Consider the following 18,530-nt stretch of genomic DNA (forward strand, 5'->3'; position numbering starts at 1 on the left):
CTGGTAGGGGACCTCTGCATGAATCTCTCCTCGCTCTCTGTTCTCTGTCAGTTTTCTCACTCCATTTGGTGCTTGGCTAAGTTCTTTATGTCTTCATTTGATGTTTTAGGGTTTCAGGATTGTTGTATTCTCTGTTTGGCTTAGTTTTTCAGATCTTTGCTGTGGAGGGACGGCGTGGTGCTTCTGCCTAGAGAGCCATTTTGCCGGAACCTCTGTATGTGTATCTTGCTTCAATTTGTCCTCACAATCTCATGGTCTCAGGAAGCTAAATGCAAATGCATTTTGACTCTTTAAAATTACACACTTGAGGTATTTTCAACTCATGAAAAACAATCCAGTGGGTCTCATTCTTTCCTGTCTTCTCATTCACATGTCCCTCCAGTCTCTCATGCTGTAAGCAGGATGTCTGCTCACACTCCACCACTGTTTGCACCCTGCCTCACCTTCAGGGATTGGTCTCCTGTCCCCTCCTGCATCTGTCCATGCAGCAGCACTTTGTTGTCACATAGCTCCTAACCCACTTCTGTGTGGGGTTCAGTTCACTTCACTGCTGGTGGCATTGTGAATTCTAGATCACCACCTTCTCCCCAGGGTCCCTGGCTGGTACAAGTGGTTAACATGCTTGGCTGGTAGCCAAAAGGAGCCAGAAGAGGCCTCAGAAGAAGGTCTACCGAGAGGAGCCTCAGAAGAGAGGCCTGGCAATCTCCTTCTGAAAAATCACCCATTGAAAACCCTATGGACCACAATTCTACTCTGGAACACATGAGATCAGCATGATAAGAGTCATCTTGAAGGCAACTGGTGGTCCATCCTCCCTCTATACCACATGGTTCCAGTTGCATTGGCCTCAGGGGAGAGGTGAGGCTGGTAAGACTGCTCGCCTGTTTACTGCCTTGTTCCTTAATTCCCTCCCACCGGCCCCCACACCACCACCAACACAAGGCTGCAGAAAGGGTAGTACACTTTTCTGAAGAATTGGAAAAAAGCTAGAGTGGACTACCATTGGAGCCCTGGTGGCATAGTGGTTAAGAGCTTGGATACTAACCAAAAGGTCAGCAGTTGGAATCCACCAACCTCTTCTGGGAAACCCTACGGGGCACTTCTACTCTGTAGGGTCACTATGAGTTGGAATTGACTCAACGGCAACAGGTTTGATTTAGTTGCTAAGTTGTGACAGCCTAATTGGAAGTTGAACCCTAAGTTGACCCCATCATTACGAAGTTGAACCTAACTGCTTTCTGTGGGGAAAATCCATGCTGAATTGATCCAAAGACTCCCAGAAAGGCTCAGCAATAGGAAGTACCAATCTCACAAGACATGGAGCTGAAAACAGGGATAAATTAGCAGGTCTTTAGTGAGAATCCCAGGTCCCCGCTCCCACCTGAGTCATCACGTATTCCAAAGAACCCGGGGCACTCACTACAGGAGGGACAAAGTGAAAGGGGAGGAGGCTGCCTTCAGAGAAACAAAAGAGGGATAATTAGCTAAAGGGTAAAAAGGTAAAAGAGGAAGGACAGCAGAGATTCAAGCTTTAACACAGTCGCTCACTGGTTACATGTTCTTGGTCAGAGCACTTCCTCATTTGTTAAAGAGAAAGACCAGAATGATCTCTAAAGTAGTTTTCCACAGTAAAAATCTGCTATTCTATTAAAAAAAAATATGGCAAGTTTAAGTAATATGAAGCCACAATATAATGTGCTTTTTAGTCAGTGGAAATTCTAATTTGTTTCCTATGATATGTAGTTCTATCTAAGATAGCGTTACAGATGATAACAGAAAACCTCTAGTTACGATAATTTAATGCTTTTTTTTCACCAAACCCAAAAAAGCCACTGCTGTTGAGTCAATTGCAACTCATGGCAACCCTACAGAACAGAGCAAAACTGCCCCACAGGGTTTCCAAGGCTGAAACCCTGGTGGCATAGTGGTTAAGAGTTTGGCTGCTAACGAAAAGGTTGGCAGTTCAAATCCACCAGGTGCTTCTTGGAAACCCTATGGGGCAGTTCTACTCTGTCCTATAGGGTTGCTATGAGTCAGAGTTGACTCAATGGCAACGGACTTGGATTTTTTTTTTTTTTTTTTGACTCTTTTCAGAAGCAGACTGCTGCATCTTTCTCCTGCAGAGTGGCTGGCGGGTTTGAACTGCCAACCTTTTGATTAGCATCCAAGTGCTTTAATCACTGTACCACCAGGGCTCCATTTTTCCCCCAGAAAGACAAATTATGAAGGTGTAGGGCAAGAGATAGGGAACCAAAGGAATAGAACTTGTTACAGTAAAGCTGCTACAACTAGTTACAGTAAAGCTGCTACAACTTCTAAGCCCAAAGCAACGAGGGGAGGGAGAAGTTTAACCAGAACATGGAAGAGGGTGTCATGCAGAGCAGGCCAGTTTCAGAGGGGTAGTGACCGGCTGAAGGTAACAGACAGCCTGAGTTGACATTTCACGGAGAAAGCCAGGGGGATATATATATATCCCAACCTAGTTCTCTTCACATCCCGTAGTCTCTCGTTCTGTGTTCCCTTCTCATGGGCCAAACTCAGCCAGAAGCCTAGGGTACCACCTAGATGATGTACTGTCTACCCTTGATCTCTAGGGCAGCAAGCCTGTAAGTGTCCCTGGAGGAGCATAGGGAAGATCTCCAGCACAGAGGTGTAAATAAAAAGGTGGTCATCATAGCTTTAGGGAGCAGACTGAAATTTGTTTGTGTTTTTATAACGTCTTGACTTTGGGATGTTAGCTGAAAAAACTGGAGACATTTTCAGGTGTGATAAAAAGAATCTAGGATATTTACTTATGAAGAAGTATTTTATTGGCAGGATGGAGCAGGGGTCTTCATTTAGCAGCTCAGCTGCCGTTACTCCTCCCTCCCTCCAAAGTCCTTTCTCATAGGTGTGTAAAGGGGACAGACAGGATCAGGGGGGCTTCCTGTGGCCACGGGAACTGCATACCAAGTTGCTCCAAGAATTGAGAACATTTAATTTCAAAGATACTGGACAGTCTTTTCCCATTCTGTTTTACTTCTTTTGACTTGAATATTGGATCAATGACTGATGGTGTAAACTTTGGTATTTGCTTTGCATCCATGTAAATAATTCCTCTTCTCTTTCCCTGTTCACATCCAAGATGTTTCAGCTACACATCTGGTAATAAGGCATGCTTTGTCATAATTGCCTAATTCTGTGGTTTTTGTTGGAAAACTTCTATCTTGTTTTCACAACTAGGATTAGAGGATTCCTAAGCAGACAACAATAGTATTGTAGGGGAAAGAGAGAAAACCTTAGTTACAATATGTAGCGCATAGAGAACCACAGGAAGGATGTATACTGATACATATAGATTCACTATCTGCAATTATTTATATTCTAAGTATCTCACTGTACACACAAGCTTATGTTTCTAGATGTCATTCCTTTGGTCTGCACAAGACAAGCAGCCTATCATTTCTAGGTCTCACATCTCTAACCACTGTCTTGCCAATCCTTTGAGATCTATATTGGCTAGGTTAACACAGTAGTATACAGTCTCAGATATTGTTGTTACCTGCTGTTGAGTCAACCCCCAGTACTTAGTGACCCCAAGCCCCAATACATAGGGTTTTCATTGGCTGATTTTTAGAAGTAAATCACCAGGCCTTTCTTCATAGTCTGTCTTAGTCTGCAAGCTCTGCTGAAACCAGTTCAGCATCATAGCAACCCACTGACAGAAGGGTGGTAGCTGCGCAAATGAAACCCGGTTCTCCCACATAAAATCTGTTGCCGTGGAGTTGATGCCTACTCATAGTGACCCTTTGGGACAGAGTAGAACTTCCCCATAGGGTTTCCAACGCTGTAATCTTTACAGAAGCAGACTGTCCCATCTTTCTCCCACAGAGCAGATGATAAATTCCAACCACTGACCTTATGGTTAGCAGCCAAACGTTTAACCACTGCGCCACCAGGGCTCTGGCATAGAGGGCAAGAATTCTACCACTGAACCACCACTTTCTCCACCTCCTCTGCTGTACAGTCTCAGTAGCTACACAATTTTGGCAGTGGCGTTTTTTTTCCAAGGGTAAAATTCACATTAGGAGGGTAAATCCCCGCATGGGAGTTGAGGATAGAAGGTCTTGACTAGTTCCTCTCTCAGAACTTTCTCACTTCCCTTCAAAACTGCAGACTTTAATTTCCAGCCGACAGACGTCTGCATCTAGGTATATTTTGGATGCATTTTAAATGCAACACAGCTCAAAGGGAACTCGCTGTGTTTTCCCAACCAGTTACTTCTTCTAGTTCCATTAAGAGCACCACCACCTACCCAAGCCATCCACTTAAGTCTCCCAAGCTGGAAACTTGGGAATTATTTTCAACATTCCATTTTCTTCTTCCCTCCCATCCACACATCATGCGAGTTTTACAGGTTCGATCTTCTCCAAGACTCTGGAATCCATCCTGTCCTCTCTTATCCACTGCCACTAATTTCACCAAAACTGACACCATCACCCCTTCACTAGGCTTTCTAGCAACAATCTCTCCCCCTCCTCCCTGTCCCTTTGTTTTTCCTGAAGGCATCCTTTTACAATCCTTCTGCTGTCTTTCTAAATACATATTTAATCACATCATTGCATTCCTTAAAAACCCTTTTTTCCTCCCTGGGGCCCACAAAATCTACTGATTTGAATGCTAACCTTCACCTTCTGCTCTTCTCTATTTAGTCCACCTTTCCCTGATATGCAATCTTTTCTGACCTGTGAAAACGTATACTTGGCCCTGCTTTCTGTCTTTGCCTAAGCGCGCTCTCCTCTTCAGGCAATCTCTGCTTACCTAAATTCTCTTTATAGTAATAGCACTAAAATAATTTATTGTGTACTACTAAGGAGAGGCACTATGCTAAGCACTTTACACACATTAGGTATTATAACCACCATTCACATAGAGGAAACTTGCTGTCCAAGATCACATTTTAAGTAAGCAGCAAAACTGAGGTTACAGTTGAGGTCCGTCTCAATCCATAAACTGAACATTTAAATGCTGCCTCCCACTACAGTATACCGTCTAACTCAGGTCAAGTTTTATCTCTACCCTTAAGCTTCTAGATCATTCTAGTCCTCCTTCTCTTATCTCTAATTGCTGTTTTAATCAATGTCAAACTGTTCAGTACTAAATTTTTCTTTAATAGTTTCATTTTTCCAAACCTTATCTCAACTAGATTATAAATTCTTTGTGGGCAGAAACTACTTTTATTTAAAATTTAAATTTATTAATATGCCTCCACAATAGCTATACCTTATTAGGGCAGGTCATAATCGAGCTTTACCTATCCTATCATTTACATATGTAATGAATACTTAATATTTACTTTACTCAAATCAGGATCAGACAAGATGAATTACACTTAAAGGTTCCAGGTGAATGTGAAATTTTCAGCAAGGGCAGAGATCTGAAATATGTGTATGCTATTCCTCAGGTGTTGGGCCACGTCTTTTTAAAATACTGCTGGCCTAATCTGTGCTGGTTATATTTTATTGTTGACTTTATTTTTGGTTTGTGACTTTAGAGACCCCATGTGTTACAGAGTACGGCTGCTTCACAGGGTTTTCTTGGCTGTTTATCTTTATGGAACAGATGATCAGGCCTGTGTCTTCCGCGGTGCTGCTAGGTGGGTTCCAGCTGCCCATCTTTTGGTTACCAGCAATGCAAACCGTTTTCGGCAACTAGGGACCTTGTTGTTAGGTGCCATTGAGTCTATTTCGACTCACGGTGACCCCATGTGACAGAGTAGAACTGTCCATTAGGATTTTCTAGGCTGTAATCTTTACAGGAGCAGATGCCGGGTCTTTCTGCCGTAGAGCTGCTGGGAGGGTTCGAACCGCCCATCTTTCGGTTAGCAGCCTAACCATCGCGCCACCAGCGTTCCTTCCAGGGACCTTAGTGCTTGTAATATCTTAATTGTTTATTATGAAAATGCCCCACCACCTTTATGGCTATAATTAGCACTGGTGTGAATATTCAAGTTACCATTTGTGACAAAGTCACAGTTGGTTTATTTTTCTTTTATACGTTCTGTCCCTTCTTATGAAGCCGTATTTCCACTTCAAATAAACCGACTATTAGGTAGTGCTCCGTTGTATCTATTTCTGAGAATACGATCCCTAATTTATAGTTCCTCCATCTCTGTGGGGGGTTGTGCATCTTTTGAAACAGTACTTCCCATGAGCCCGCAACCCCTTAGGCCAAAGGCGCCACGACTACGGAAGGCCCACAAACGGGAACGTCCGGTCGGGGCGCAGCTCTGGGGCGGCGGCACCGCTGTCTCCACGGCCAGAGGCGCGAGCGGGAGCGCGGCGGCCCGGGAGGACGACCTCTGCAGGCCCCGCGGCCTGTGAGCCTGGGGCCGCCACCTCCGCCCGCCGCGGGCAAATCCAGGGAGCGGATTTTCACGCTCAGGGTCACTCGGGGACGCGTTCGCGACGCGGAAGAGGCCGTGGGCCCTTTTTCGCGCGGCCGACCCCGCCAGGCCGCGTGCACCGCGCTCACTTCACTCTGCGCTTTCTGAGAAACGTAGGCCGCGCCAGCACGCGCCCCCTTGTCACGATCACACAAGTTGCACCTCAGGGTTTCTCATTTGGGGTGTGTTTTCGGAGAGCAGAGAACCGGGTCCGTTAGGCCTGTGGAGTCACTCGTCCCCTCGATTCTGACACCACGACCTAAAAGGGCAACCCACGTGGGAGGCTGTGTAACCGCCCGAAGCCCGGGGGCCACAGGGTGCGTGCCGGACCCAACTGCGGGCGGGAAGACGAGTAACGGCTCTCGGCAGCTCCGCCCCTCCGCCCCGCCCATTTTCGTTCCCTCAGGTCCGTAACCTTCTCCTCGGCCGCTTCCTCTTTAAGGCGGGGCCCGGTGCGGATCTCGCGAGATCAGGGTTGGCGCCGTGACCTCCATGTGGAAGCTCCAGCTCTATAAGTAAACACTCCGCGCGGCGCAGACATGGCTCCTTCCTATTTGTGAAGCGGGGGTTGCGGCAGCCGCAGCTCCTCTGACTGGTTTCGGTTTTCCTTCCTCCTTAGCTTGGCTGGGCGGGCGCGCGGTCTTGAAGCCGCCGCTGCCGCCTGTCGGGCCCGGCGTCTGGTCCGTCCTCCTAGCCCGCGCGCGCTCGCCGCGGGCACCGGGGCAGCGGCGCGGGCCGTTCGGGGCGCGGCGTCCCAAGCCGAGGGGGAGACAAAGGGGGGCCGGCCGGCCCCTCTGCCGGCGCCACGATGTGGATCCAGGTGCGCACCATCGACGGCTCCCAGACGCGCACCATCGAGGACGTGTCCCGTAAAGCCACCATCGAGGAGCTGCGCGAGCGGGTGTGGGCGCTGTTCGACGTGCGGCCCGAGTGCCAGCGCCTCTTTTACCGGGGCAAGCAGGTGAGGCGCGCCCTCGGGAATCCGGGCGGGGCTGCGGGGCGCGCCGGGGGCCTCCTCGGTGGGCAGCCGGCGAGGCGAGGGTGCGGGGCCCGGCCACCCCCGCGGGCCCCGACTGCAGGTGCGCCCGGCGCGTGGCGGCGGGGGCGTCCGGAACGTGGAGACCCCGCCGTTTCTCCCCAGCGGGGCACCTAAGCCCGCCGGAGCGCCTGGTTTCCCAGTTCTTCGCTTCCCGCGCTCGGCGGGCCCAGGTCCCTGGACGGCGCGGAGGGCAGCGAACCCTGGTGGCCATGCCACAGCGCGGGTGGGAGGTCAGCCCTTCGGCCACTGGCCGCGCTGACCCCGCTAACGGCCCGCACCGATGTCGGGGCTCCTCCGCGCGCCCCCGCTACCAGATAGGAGGGGAAAGTTCGGCATTGCTTCCATGCGGCGCAGCAGCCTGCTCACTGTGGAAGGGGTTTGCACGCTCAAGATGCGAAGGGTTTGCAGAACTTCTGGCCCTCGTCCCTCACCGCCTTTCCAGGAATTGGAATTTGTCTTCGGGGAGGTTAGAGACCTGGGCTGAAGGAGCTGTAGATGTAACCTGGGGCCGGGGCTTTTATTCTTGGAATGGAAGGGAGTATAAAAGACTTTGGCCCTTTTTATCTCTCACGTTCTAATATTCCCCTCACCCAGGCTTTTAACATAGCAACTGGGGCATAGCCAGCGGTACAGACTTGAAAGCTGAAAGTGTTTTTGGCCGTGAGAGTGTCTTTGGGCATCTCTGGTAGTTGTATGGTATGGTCATAGTCTGGACGAGTTAAAGTTTTTCCTATCCAACAAATCTCCAAAGATGTGTACCTAGATGACTGTTCCTTGTCTTTGTCTTTGTGTGTTTCTTTTTTTTCTTACGTTAACCTATTGAAAAAAAAATTGGCATCCTCCAGTTGATAAACCACAGATTGGCACCAGTTCTGGTGGTTTGAGATAAATATAACCGTCTTTGATTTGGTAGAAGTAGCCCTTTTCCTGCAGCCACAAAGGATTTGAAAGGAATATTTTTCTCCCCTTCACAGGCTTACCCTTCGAAAACTGCCCATAAATTTCAGAGTAACAAAATACACTCTAGGAAACGAGGGAACCTGCTGGGTTTTGTTTTTGTTTTTAATTTGTTTTGTTTTAAAAATAAGTTACAGCAGCTTTGATTTGTGCTTACAGGCTATTTTATATTGGTTCCTTAGTGTTCATGACTTGTAAAAACAGGTGTCCAATTTAGTTGTAAACTTTGCTTTTGAAATAATTGTAGATGTATTAAATACGATTACTTATTATGTTATTAGGTGTCATGGAGTTTGTTTCGACTCCTAGTGACACCATGTGACAGATGGAACTGCCCTGTAGGGTTTTCTTGGCTGGAGGAGCCCTGGTGATGCAGTGGTTAAGTGTTTGGCTCCTAACCAAATGGTTGGCAGTTCCAATCCACTCACTGCTCCTTGGAAACCCTATGGGGCAGTTCTTCTTTGTCATAGAGGGTCAGAATGGGTTGGAATTGCCTCAACGGCAACGAGTTTGGTTTTTTTGGTTTTAGTCTTTATGTTCGGAAGCAGATCGCCAGGTCTTCCTCCTGCTGAGCCTCTGATTGGGTTCCAGTGGGTTCAAACTGCCAACCTTTCAGTTAGCAGCCAAGCACTTAACCATTTACACCACCAGGGCTCTTTGTATGGAATACGAGGTACCTGTGTATTGCTGTGCTTTAAGTGGCCAATATCTTTTTTTCTCTTTTTGATAAAAGGTGAAAATCATATGACCAAGTCTTCTTCTGAATGCTTACTTTCTAGCTAGAGACCATAGTACGTTAATTCCTAGGATGCTTTTGGTGACCTCAGCACCAGAGATAGAAATGAAATATGAGGATGTATTTCTGGACAACATGCCTAAAGTCTAATTCTCAAATATGCTAAAATAAAGTATGCTTCTGGCTGTCTTCAGGAAAAGGTAGTCCTTGGGTTAAATTCAGGGCAACAAAGTAGACTTCTGTAAACCAACAGCTGGTTCCAGATTCTGGGAAAAACTGTTGAAGAAAACAGCCTTTTGTACTTCTCCTGCAGAACAGTCGATAACTCACTAGTTCGATTTATTTCTTCGGCCCGGGGATAAACCAATAGGAATGAGGAAGGGACCTTTGGTACCAGCATTGACTTGGGGACACAGACGGCGGACACTGCTGCCAGCTGCGTTCTCTTCCTTTCTGATCTGATGAGTGGCCATGGCAGTGATTATCAGCTCCATTCTTCCGTCTTTGGAGTTCCACAGTCCATGGACAGAGGGGTGTGCAGGTAGCAAGATTGGCATCGCTGAACTGCCTCTGTCCTCTAAAACGCCATCATGCTCTTTAGAAAAAGGTACCCCTTCCTCGAGGGGTGCTTTACTGCCACATAGTGGGAAATGTCATAAAGAAACAAATGTACAGTGACTACACTGTAAGTGGCACCCTTCCCCCCTCCCACTCCTTGTGTGTTAAGTCTGCTGCTTTTAACCCTTGGTGTGTATCAGAATCACTTGTGGATATTTATTACAGATGCTCAGCTCACCCCAGAATTGCAAGTACTTGGGTTTAATAAAACCCTTTGGGAGATTTTGATGAACATCAGAGTTTAAAAGTGAATGTTGAAGGTTAGTCAGAAAACTAGTTTCTTACTATTCAAAGTGGTCCTGGATCAGCAGGACCAGCAGCATTAGCTTCACCTGGGAGCCCCATACTAGACCTGCTGAAGCAGAATCTGCATTTTAACAAGGTCCCCAGGTGATCTATATGGAAATTAAATTTGAGAAGCATTGCATTCACCCCTCTTGAGGGTCAAAATGGAGAGCAGCAAGTGGGAGGGAATTTTTATTAAGTTTCCTTCCTTGAAAGGAAATCAGCCCTTGGATGGTCATCTATGAATTTAATTCCCACCCCCCATAAAGATATGGCATTTAATTCCGCTTTTTCTTAAGTTTTGAACAAGAAAGAACGCTTTATCCATAAACCTAGTAATGCCTCATTTAATTAAAACAAAATATTACAGGAGTCACTTACTAGGAAAAATTCACATAATGCCTAAGTCCACAATGTTTAGTGCATACGTTTTAGAGAGCATTGCTTATATCAGTGGTTACGTTTTATTTAAAGATATTTTTCTGACATGATTGTAATACCAGGGGCTGCTTGTTCTGTATAGGTTTGGACAGTTTCTGTTGACTCATTTTACCTATTAGTCTTAACTTCTCTGTGTTTGGTGTGCATTATTATTTTGGAAAGAGAAGAACACAGGATAGACAGGTAGCAATAAACATTTTAAAACTAGGCTCTGATTTAGGAGTCTTATTCTCTTGTAAATTAAGATTGGCCTGTATTCTTGAGGTGTTAACTGTTCTAACAGCCTTCAGAACATGTCGCATGGTATGGTAGACACATGGAGAGTAGTGACATGTTGCAGGTTTCTACTGTATATGACTAGAAGGAAAATGGTGAGGTACTAACAAATGGGGAACATAAGGCTTTTTGGAGAAAAATGTGCCGCTTAAAATGTGGAGTGTATGTTTGTGTGTGTTACTTTTGGAATAGCCAGATTCTGGATTGTAGAGGGCTAGAGACAAAGATTTTGAGAACTCATCTGGGATTTGAGAAGGGAAGTCAGGTAGGTTAAAACTGGGTTATATAAAGGACAAATGTTGTTTGAGACCACTATTATAAAAACTCATGAAAAGATTTACCCACAGAAAGAAACAATATTTGATGGTTACGTCAGAGGAGGGGGTAGAGAGGGAAAAACACTAACTAGACAATAGATAGGTGGTAACTTTGGTGAATGGTAAGGATAGTACACAATACTGGGGAAGCCAGCACAGCTTGACCAAGGCAGAGTCAAAGGATTTACAGACATATCCGAACTCCCGTGGGGATCAAGTTACTGGGCTGAGTGAGGGCTGGGGACCAAGATCTCGGGGGACATCTAGCTCAGATGGCATAACATATTTTGTAAGAAAAGTGTTCTACATCCTACTCTGGTGAGTAGCACCTGGGATCTTAAAAGCTTGTGAGTGGCCATCTAAGATACATCTGCTGGCCCCACTGTGTCCAGAGCAAGGGAGAATGAAGAAAATCAAAGACACAAGGGAAAGATTAGTCCAAAAGACTAACGGACCATAACTACCACAGCCTCTCATAGACTGAGTCCAGCACAACTAGATGGTGCCTAGCTACCGGCACTGATTGTTCTGACAGGGATCATAATAGAGGGTCCCGGACAGAGCGGGAGAAAAATGTAGAACAAAATTCAAACTCACAAGAAAAGACCAGATTTACTGGTCTGACGGACTGGAGAAACCCGGAGAGTATGGCCCCTGGACACCCTTTTTAACTGAGTACTGAAGTCACTCCTAAAGTTCATGCTTCAGCCAAAGATTAGACAGGCCCGTAAAACAAACAGGAATACACGTCGCTCAACCATGTATACAAGACTAAAGGGGCACGCCGGCCCAGGGGTAAGGATGAGAAGGCAGGAGGGGCCAGGAAAGCTGGACAAATGGAAATGGGGAACCCAGAATTGAGAATGGGAGAGTATTGACACGTGGGGTTTGCAGCCAATGTCAGAAAACAGTATGTGTATTAATTGTGTAATGAGAAATTAATTTGCTCTGTAAACCTTCACCTAAAACATGATTAAAAACAAAACCAAACTGGATTACGTAACCGTAGTTGTGAGACTGGAGGAAAGGGAGTGGTCAGAAAGGCGGGAAAACCAGTGAGTTTGTTAGGATGGAAGAAAAAAAGTAAGGAGCTTTTCCAAAAGAGGGAGTGAAGAATCAGCACAAAGCTGATTCCTGTGAGGTGGAGGTTAAACATGTCCCAAATGTCCAACGTTTCCAAATTGCTGTACCACTCCATCATCTCTAACATCAACTACTCCCACTCCCTTCGTTACTCTCTCTCCTGTCTTTGGGTTGGGTAATTTGCTGCAACGACTCACGAACCATATCAAGAAAGTGGCTCATGTGGTTGTGGAGGCTGGCAAGTCCGAAATCCGTGCATCAGGCGTAGGCTTCTGACTGATATGGCCACCAGGCTGACGAACCCAAACCGGCAGGTCAGGCCACAGGCTGCTAGCCCACAAGGCTGCAGAAGCTGTAGAATCCGGTCAGACGAGAGACCGCTGGCCCACAGGGCTGCAGAAGCCAGTGAATCCCAGAATTGGCAGGTCAGACGGCAGGCCTCTGGCTCACGTCCCAAGAACTGGAGGTCAGACGGTAGCAGACCAGATAAAGGATCCAGATGCAGGGAGAGAGCCCCATCAGAGCACCCACATATATACCTTGGATGCAGGCCATACCTCAGGGAAGGGTGTGACTTGAGTAAGGGTGGGACTTGAGTCATGCCCTCCTGCAAGGCTTTGACTCGATACACCCCACACCAATCCTGCCTCATTAACACGTAGAGGTTAGGATTTACAGTACATAAAATGGAGGACAGTCCTACAATACTGGGAATCCAGGCCTAGCCAAGTTGACACATAACCCCAACCATCACAGCTTCCATATACCTTATTTGCATAGTCCCTTCTTAATCGTGTGTGAGTCACAAAGACCATAGCTAAAAAGGGCCATACTAAGTAATTCATTGCACCGCAAGACTGAGGACAGAAGGAAGGCCCTGAGATTCAGGCTGGAAAGTTTTTGTCGTATGTTTAGAACATAGTTTTGCAAAGAGTGGGAATATGTGTAAATCAGATTGGTTTTTGGAGTGTAAGGAGTAGATGGTAAAGTAAAAGCAGCTGTGGTCGTTTCGTCTTCAAACTTCAGGGAGAAAAGAAGATTGTTTAGGATAGAGTGACTTTCAGCATGTTTATGCTGGGGGAGAGCAAGAAACCAGGATTGGGAGAGACTAAAGCTGCAAGGAAAGATAATTTATCATGGTCTTGAATGTAGGAATTATTTATTCTCAAGGATAGTATACTTTAGATTTAGAGAAGGAAGATAGTAAACGGGAAGTATGGTAAAGCATACCGAAGAATAAAGCAAGAGTGATTGATTTGGGGCAAAGTTAAATCCAGGTACCATTCCCTGCCAACTCAAAACATGCAAGTTCTTTAGAGATGCAGGAATGATAGTATAAATATAAAATCCCTTTGTGGAAAATTTCTGTTATGTTAGTGCCACATGGTCCTGTATTTTGATTGCTGACTTTATCTTGTTTGTAAGAAGGAAATCCAAATCTAAAGTTCTTGGCTCTTTCACGTTTAAAAATGCTGGGCAGGAATTGTGGAATTCCTTGTTTTGGTTTCAATTTTGGAAAAACAAACTAATTTTCATTTTATGACCTCCGTAGAGCTTGTCACTCGTGTGCAAGCTTGTGTTAACATTTCAGCAGAATTTCTACTCTGATTCTAATTGCTATTGCAAGGATTTGGGAATTTCAAGGACCGTTACAGGAAGTTCTTTTAGTCACTAGATTATCATGTATTTAAAGTTTGTTCGGGATTAGATATTCTGGAGATAGCAGAATATCATTGAAGAATATAGTTTGCTAGGGTGTTTAGTCTTTTAAATGGTACGTGTCGGCTTTTTAAGGGCAATTAAAAGCTGGCTTCAGGGCTCTAAGTTCTGGTTAGAGTAGGGTAACCTCATTTGGACATAATTATCTGGGAGGATGAGTTTGAGACACCCTGGGGATGGATCTTTTTAAGGAAGAGTTATGTTGGTGGATCTCTAAACAAAATCTTTTGAAAGATTCCTACTTGGGAAGGCTTCCCTCTCCACTTTCCCTCATTCTTTCTCTCCTGCTGCTATGGGGAAGTCCTGGAATAGATTACAGAGGTAGAGCTAAAGAAAAACTGACTAGTTGCTCTTTGCCCGGAGACTCTTCATTTTCACATGGAGCACAAAATAAAAGTATTTGTCTCTTTGAAAGAGTGTATGTGGCAATGTGAAAGATACATGAAAGTTAGTAACTTAGGCCTTCCCCTACATCCCTTGTCAGTAGCCTCTTGGGAACTGCCTTCTTAGCTACTGCCGCTGGATATTTTCTTCCCAGTTTTCCCTTGTATCACTGTTGCAGTTCTTCCTGTTTTGGGATGAATAACCACTTGCCCTAGAGTTGATTCCAACTAATGGTGACCCAGTGTGTTTCAGAGTAGAATTGTGCTCCTTAGGGTTTTCAGTGACTGATTTTTTTCAGAAGTAGATTGCCAGGCGTTTTTTCTGAGGTGCCTCTGGTTGGGGTTGAACCTCCAACCTTTGGGTTAGTAGCCAAGCACGTTAACCATTTGCACTACTCAGGGACTCCCATTGGTATGAGCAGTGTCCCTCCCAATATTCATATCCACCTGGGACCTCAGAATATGACCTTATTTATGAATAAGATTTTTGTAGATGTAATTAGTTAAGATTAGGTCATACTGGATTAGGATGGGCCCCAAATCCAATGACTGATGTCCTTTTAAGAAGGCCATGTTAAGACAGACACTGACACACACAAGGGCGACGACATATGAAGATGGAGGCAGAAATTGGAATGGTGCATCTACAAGGCAAGGAATGCCAAGAATTGCTGACAACCACTAGAAGCTAGGAAAGAGGCAAAGAAGGATTCTTCCCTAGAAGCTTCAGAGGGAGGGAGCATGGGCCTGCTAATACCTTGATTTTGGCCTTCTAGCCTTTAGAACTGTGACAATGGATTTCTGTTGTTTTAAGCCAACAAGTTTGTGGTACTTTGTTAAGGCAGCCCTAGGAAACTCATACACTTCCTGTTACCTGGAACTTTTTCCTTCAACCCAGTGAAAATGCAGGGGTACAGTGGCCAAACAAACAAAAAATCCTAGGATCATTCCTGCCTCTCCAGTGTTGTAAATCCTGCATCCCCATCTTTTAGGATTGGCAGCTCACTGCTGTGACTCACTGATGGGTTATAGTTACATGCTTGAAACTCATCAGTGTTTGTAATTTCTAAACGACCCCATCCCTTTCTTCCCACTCAGCGTAAATATGATATAGGGATAACTTTGATTCCACAATTTTATTAAGTTTGGGAAAACTTTCGTACTTTTCAAGAAGCAGATACTTTCAGAACTCTTCACAGTGGCCTATCTGTGTGGAACCTGCTGTTCAATGGATGATGATCACTTGTTTTAGGAAGACTGGAGGGTACCTTCTAATAGGGAAGGAAAGGATTGAATAATCTGGGTAAAAAAGTGGCTATCATAGTGTTGTGGTTTGAATTGTGTGTCCCCCGCAAAATATGGGTTGTAAATCCTAACCCCTATACCTGTGGTCAAATGATGAATTGCACTGGGCAAATCTGCTGCAAAAGACCTCTTGGGAGTGTTAAAAAGCAAAGATGTCACTCTAAGGACTAAGGTGCGTCTGACCCAAGCCGTGGTGGTTTCAGTCGCCTCATATGCATGCAAAAGCTGGGCAGTGAATAAGGAAGACCGAAGAAGAATTGACACTTTTGAATTATAGTGTTGGCAAAGAATAGTTAATATACCATGGACTGACAGAAGAATGAACAAATCTCTGTCTTGGAAGAAGTTCAGCTAGAATGCTGCTCCTTAGAAGCGAGGATGGCGAGACTTCATCTCACATACTTTGGACATGTTATCAAGAGGGATCAGTCCCTGGAGAAGGACATCATGCTTGGTAAATTAGAGGGTCAGCGAAAAAGAGGAAGACCCTCAACGAGATGGATTGACGCAGTGACTGCAGTAATGGTCTCAGGCATAACAGTGATTGTGAGGATGGCGCAGGACCGGGCACTGCTTCATTCTTCTGTGCATAGGGCACCTAACAACAACAACATATCTGTGGTTATAATCCCATCGAGAATGAGTTTTCTTTGTTAGTGAGGCAGTATTAGTGTAGAGTGTGTTTTAAGTCAGTCCCTTTTGGGATATAAAAGAGGTTAAGCAAGGAAGGGAGCAAGCAGAGATGGAGGGAGAGAGATGCTGAGCCATGTGAAGATTGCCCAGGAGCAGAAGAGACAAGGACCTTCCTCCAGAGTTGACAGAGAGAGAAAGCCTTCCCTTAGAGCCGGCACCCTGAATTTGGACTTCTAGCCTCCTGACTGTGAAAAAATAAATTTCTGTTTGTTAAAGCCACCCACTTGAGGTATTTCTGTTAGCCCTAGATAACTAAGACACATAGCAAGAATTGGAGGAAAAGTGGTTACATGTTAATATGGGTGTAACTTTTATCATAGTGCCTTGATAGGCTTAGAGCCTTCCACTCCGAGTTTAGATGTTGCTTTCCCTATCAAGCCAAGCTTAGAAAGAGTACTGCTTGCAGCAGCTCACATTTACTCCTGACTGGTCACTTGGTGGAAACTGTAGTCAGAGGTGTCCATTGAGTATAGAAATAACCCCATGGTCCCTCTGATCTTGTGCCTCAAACTTCATTGGAAAAATGTTTATGGAAACACTTTAAATTTCCAGTTATTTCACCACCTTAACCATTACCTTTCTTTTTGGGAATGCCCTACCAGTTAATTTGCAGGTTTTATGCTGTTATAGAGTTTATTTTTATTTTCTACTTTGAACAGTTCCAATTTTTTAATAATTGTCATAATGTTCAACAGTTGTATGTTTCATCAAGGTGTGCTTTTTCAGCTGTTCCATGATTCGGTATGATCTTCCTTTTTGGCTGTCAGAGAATGTCAGATTGAGGGTATACTGCGTAGTTTTTCGTTCCTTGAGCTTGTTTTTTTCTAAGAATTTTCAGGAGTTCATTATTAGTGGTAGTTTTTTGTTTTGTTTTTTAATTAAAGTAAGTAGTAGGGTCACTGTGAGTTGGAATCAACTCGGCAGCAACAAGTTTGTGTGGTGTTTTGGTTTTTTTTTTTTTTTTTTTTTTTTTTTTTTTTGGTATTTGTGCTTATCTGCTTAGTGACTTGGGAGACTTCTTAGGCTTGTTTGGAACAAGCCTGTTGAACCTGTGACATAATACCTAACTGAATTCTTCCACTGGGAAATTTATTTATGAATTCTTTACAGGCCTATCTCTTGTTCTGTTTGTTAACAAATGTGAATACTTGTAATGTGCAGGATTGTATGTGCTAGGTGTGTTTTTGGACCATTTGAATGAAAGTTACTGTTGCAGTACATTAATAAGTATCTAATTCAGGGACAGAATTTTATTCTTCCCCTTTGGTTAACTTCTCAAATGTGATCTTACTGTGTTTGAGAGTTGTGGGTGTGACAGATACGACATACAAAGAGGGAAAAATGAGCAATGTTTAAATTGGTCGTATTTCTAGGGAAGTGGTAGTTCTCATTTTCAAGGAATTTAATTTTCTTATTATTTCACTGTATCATGGTGAAATGACCAACTGAATTTTATGAAGAAAGAAAATGGAAACCTTGCCAAAATATGGGTTAGTTGCAAGATAATTTATTTGCTGTTCATCCTGGAAGACTTAATGATATAATTTGATAATCTTTACAGATGGATCAAATTAGAGAACTTTAGGCAAGTGGAATAGCATGAGTAAGAATTAAAATTATTCCTGCTTGATTTTTTTTAAAATAATGTTTTATTGTGTTTTTGGTGAGAGTTTGCACAGCGATTGAGGTTCCTATTTAACAATTTCTACACGAATTATTCAGTGACTGATTACATTTTTCACAATATGTCAGCATTCTTATTAATTCCGTTTTGGTTGTCACACAAATTTTTTTTTCCTTCTGAATTTTATTTATTTTGTTGTTGTTTGAAATATATACAGCAAAAACGTACAATTCAGCAGTTTCTACATGTGCCATTTAGTGACACTGATCACATTCTTCAAGTTGTGCAACCATTCTCACCCTCCTTTTCTGAGTTGTTCTTCCCTTATTAACATAAACTCACTGCCCCCTAGGATTCCTATCTAATCTTTTGAGTTGCTGTTGTCAGTTTGATCCCATATAGATAGTTCTTAAAAGATCTGATGCTCAAGGCGACCTTTTTTACTAGTTAAGCTAAACTATTGTTTAGTTTTAAGGTAACTTCAGGGGATATTTTTGGTTTAAGGTTTAAAGATTATCTCAGGACGGTAGTTTCAGGGCTTCATCTACCCTCCATGACACCAGAAGTCTAGAGTCCATGAGAATTTGAAATTCTGTTCTCCATTTTCCCCCTTTTGATCAGGATTCTTCT

General features: G+C 44.4%; 2 protein-coding genes across 3 annotated transcripts in view; both read left to right on the plus strand.

Annotated features, from left to right (window-relative positions):
- The window catches only part of TPD52L3 (TPD52 like 3), a 45,316-nt gene extending 38,784 nt beyond the window's left edge, over window positions 1-6,532 (plus strand). Inside the window, exon 3 of the mRNA XM_004373543.1 lies at window positions 6,209-6,532. Within this exon, the coding sequence (XP_004373600.1) occupies window positions 6,209-6,532 (324 nt within the window). The remainder of the gene's footprint in view (window positions 1-6,208) is intronic.
- Window positions 6,533-6,887: 355 nt separating this feature from the next.
- Window positions 6,888-18,530, plus strand: part of UHRF2 (ubiquitin like with PHD and ring finger domains 2) — a 90,891-nt gene continuing 79,248 nt past the window's right edge. The window contains exon 1 of one of the 2 annotated variants that reach the window (XM_004373487.2): window positions 6,888-7,385. In XM_004373487.2, the coding sequence (XP_004373544.1) occupies window positions 7,233-7,385 (153 nt within the window). In that variant the 5' untranslated portion in view covers window positions 6,888-7,232. The remainder of the gene's footprint in view (window positions 7,386-18,530) is intronic. The other variant, XM_023728604.1, reaches the window with a different exon arrangement.

This window comes from Trichechus manatus, unplaced genomic scaffold, assembly GCF_000243295.1.
Source record: "Trichechus manatus latirostris isolate Lorelei unplaced genomic scaffold, TriManLat1.0 scaffold00025, whole genome shotgun sequence".
Lineage (NCBI taxonomy): Eukaryota > Metazoa > Chordata > Mammalia > Sirenia > Trichechidae > Trichechus > Trichechus manatus.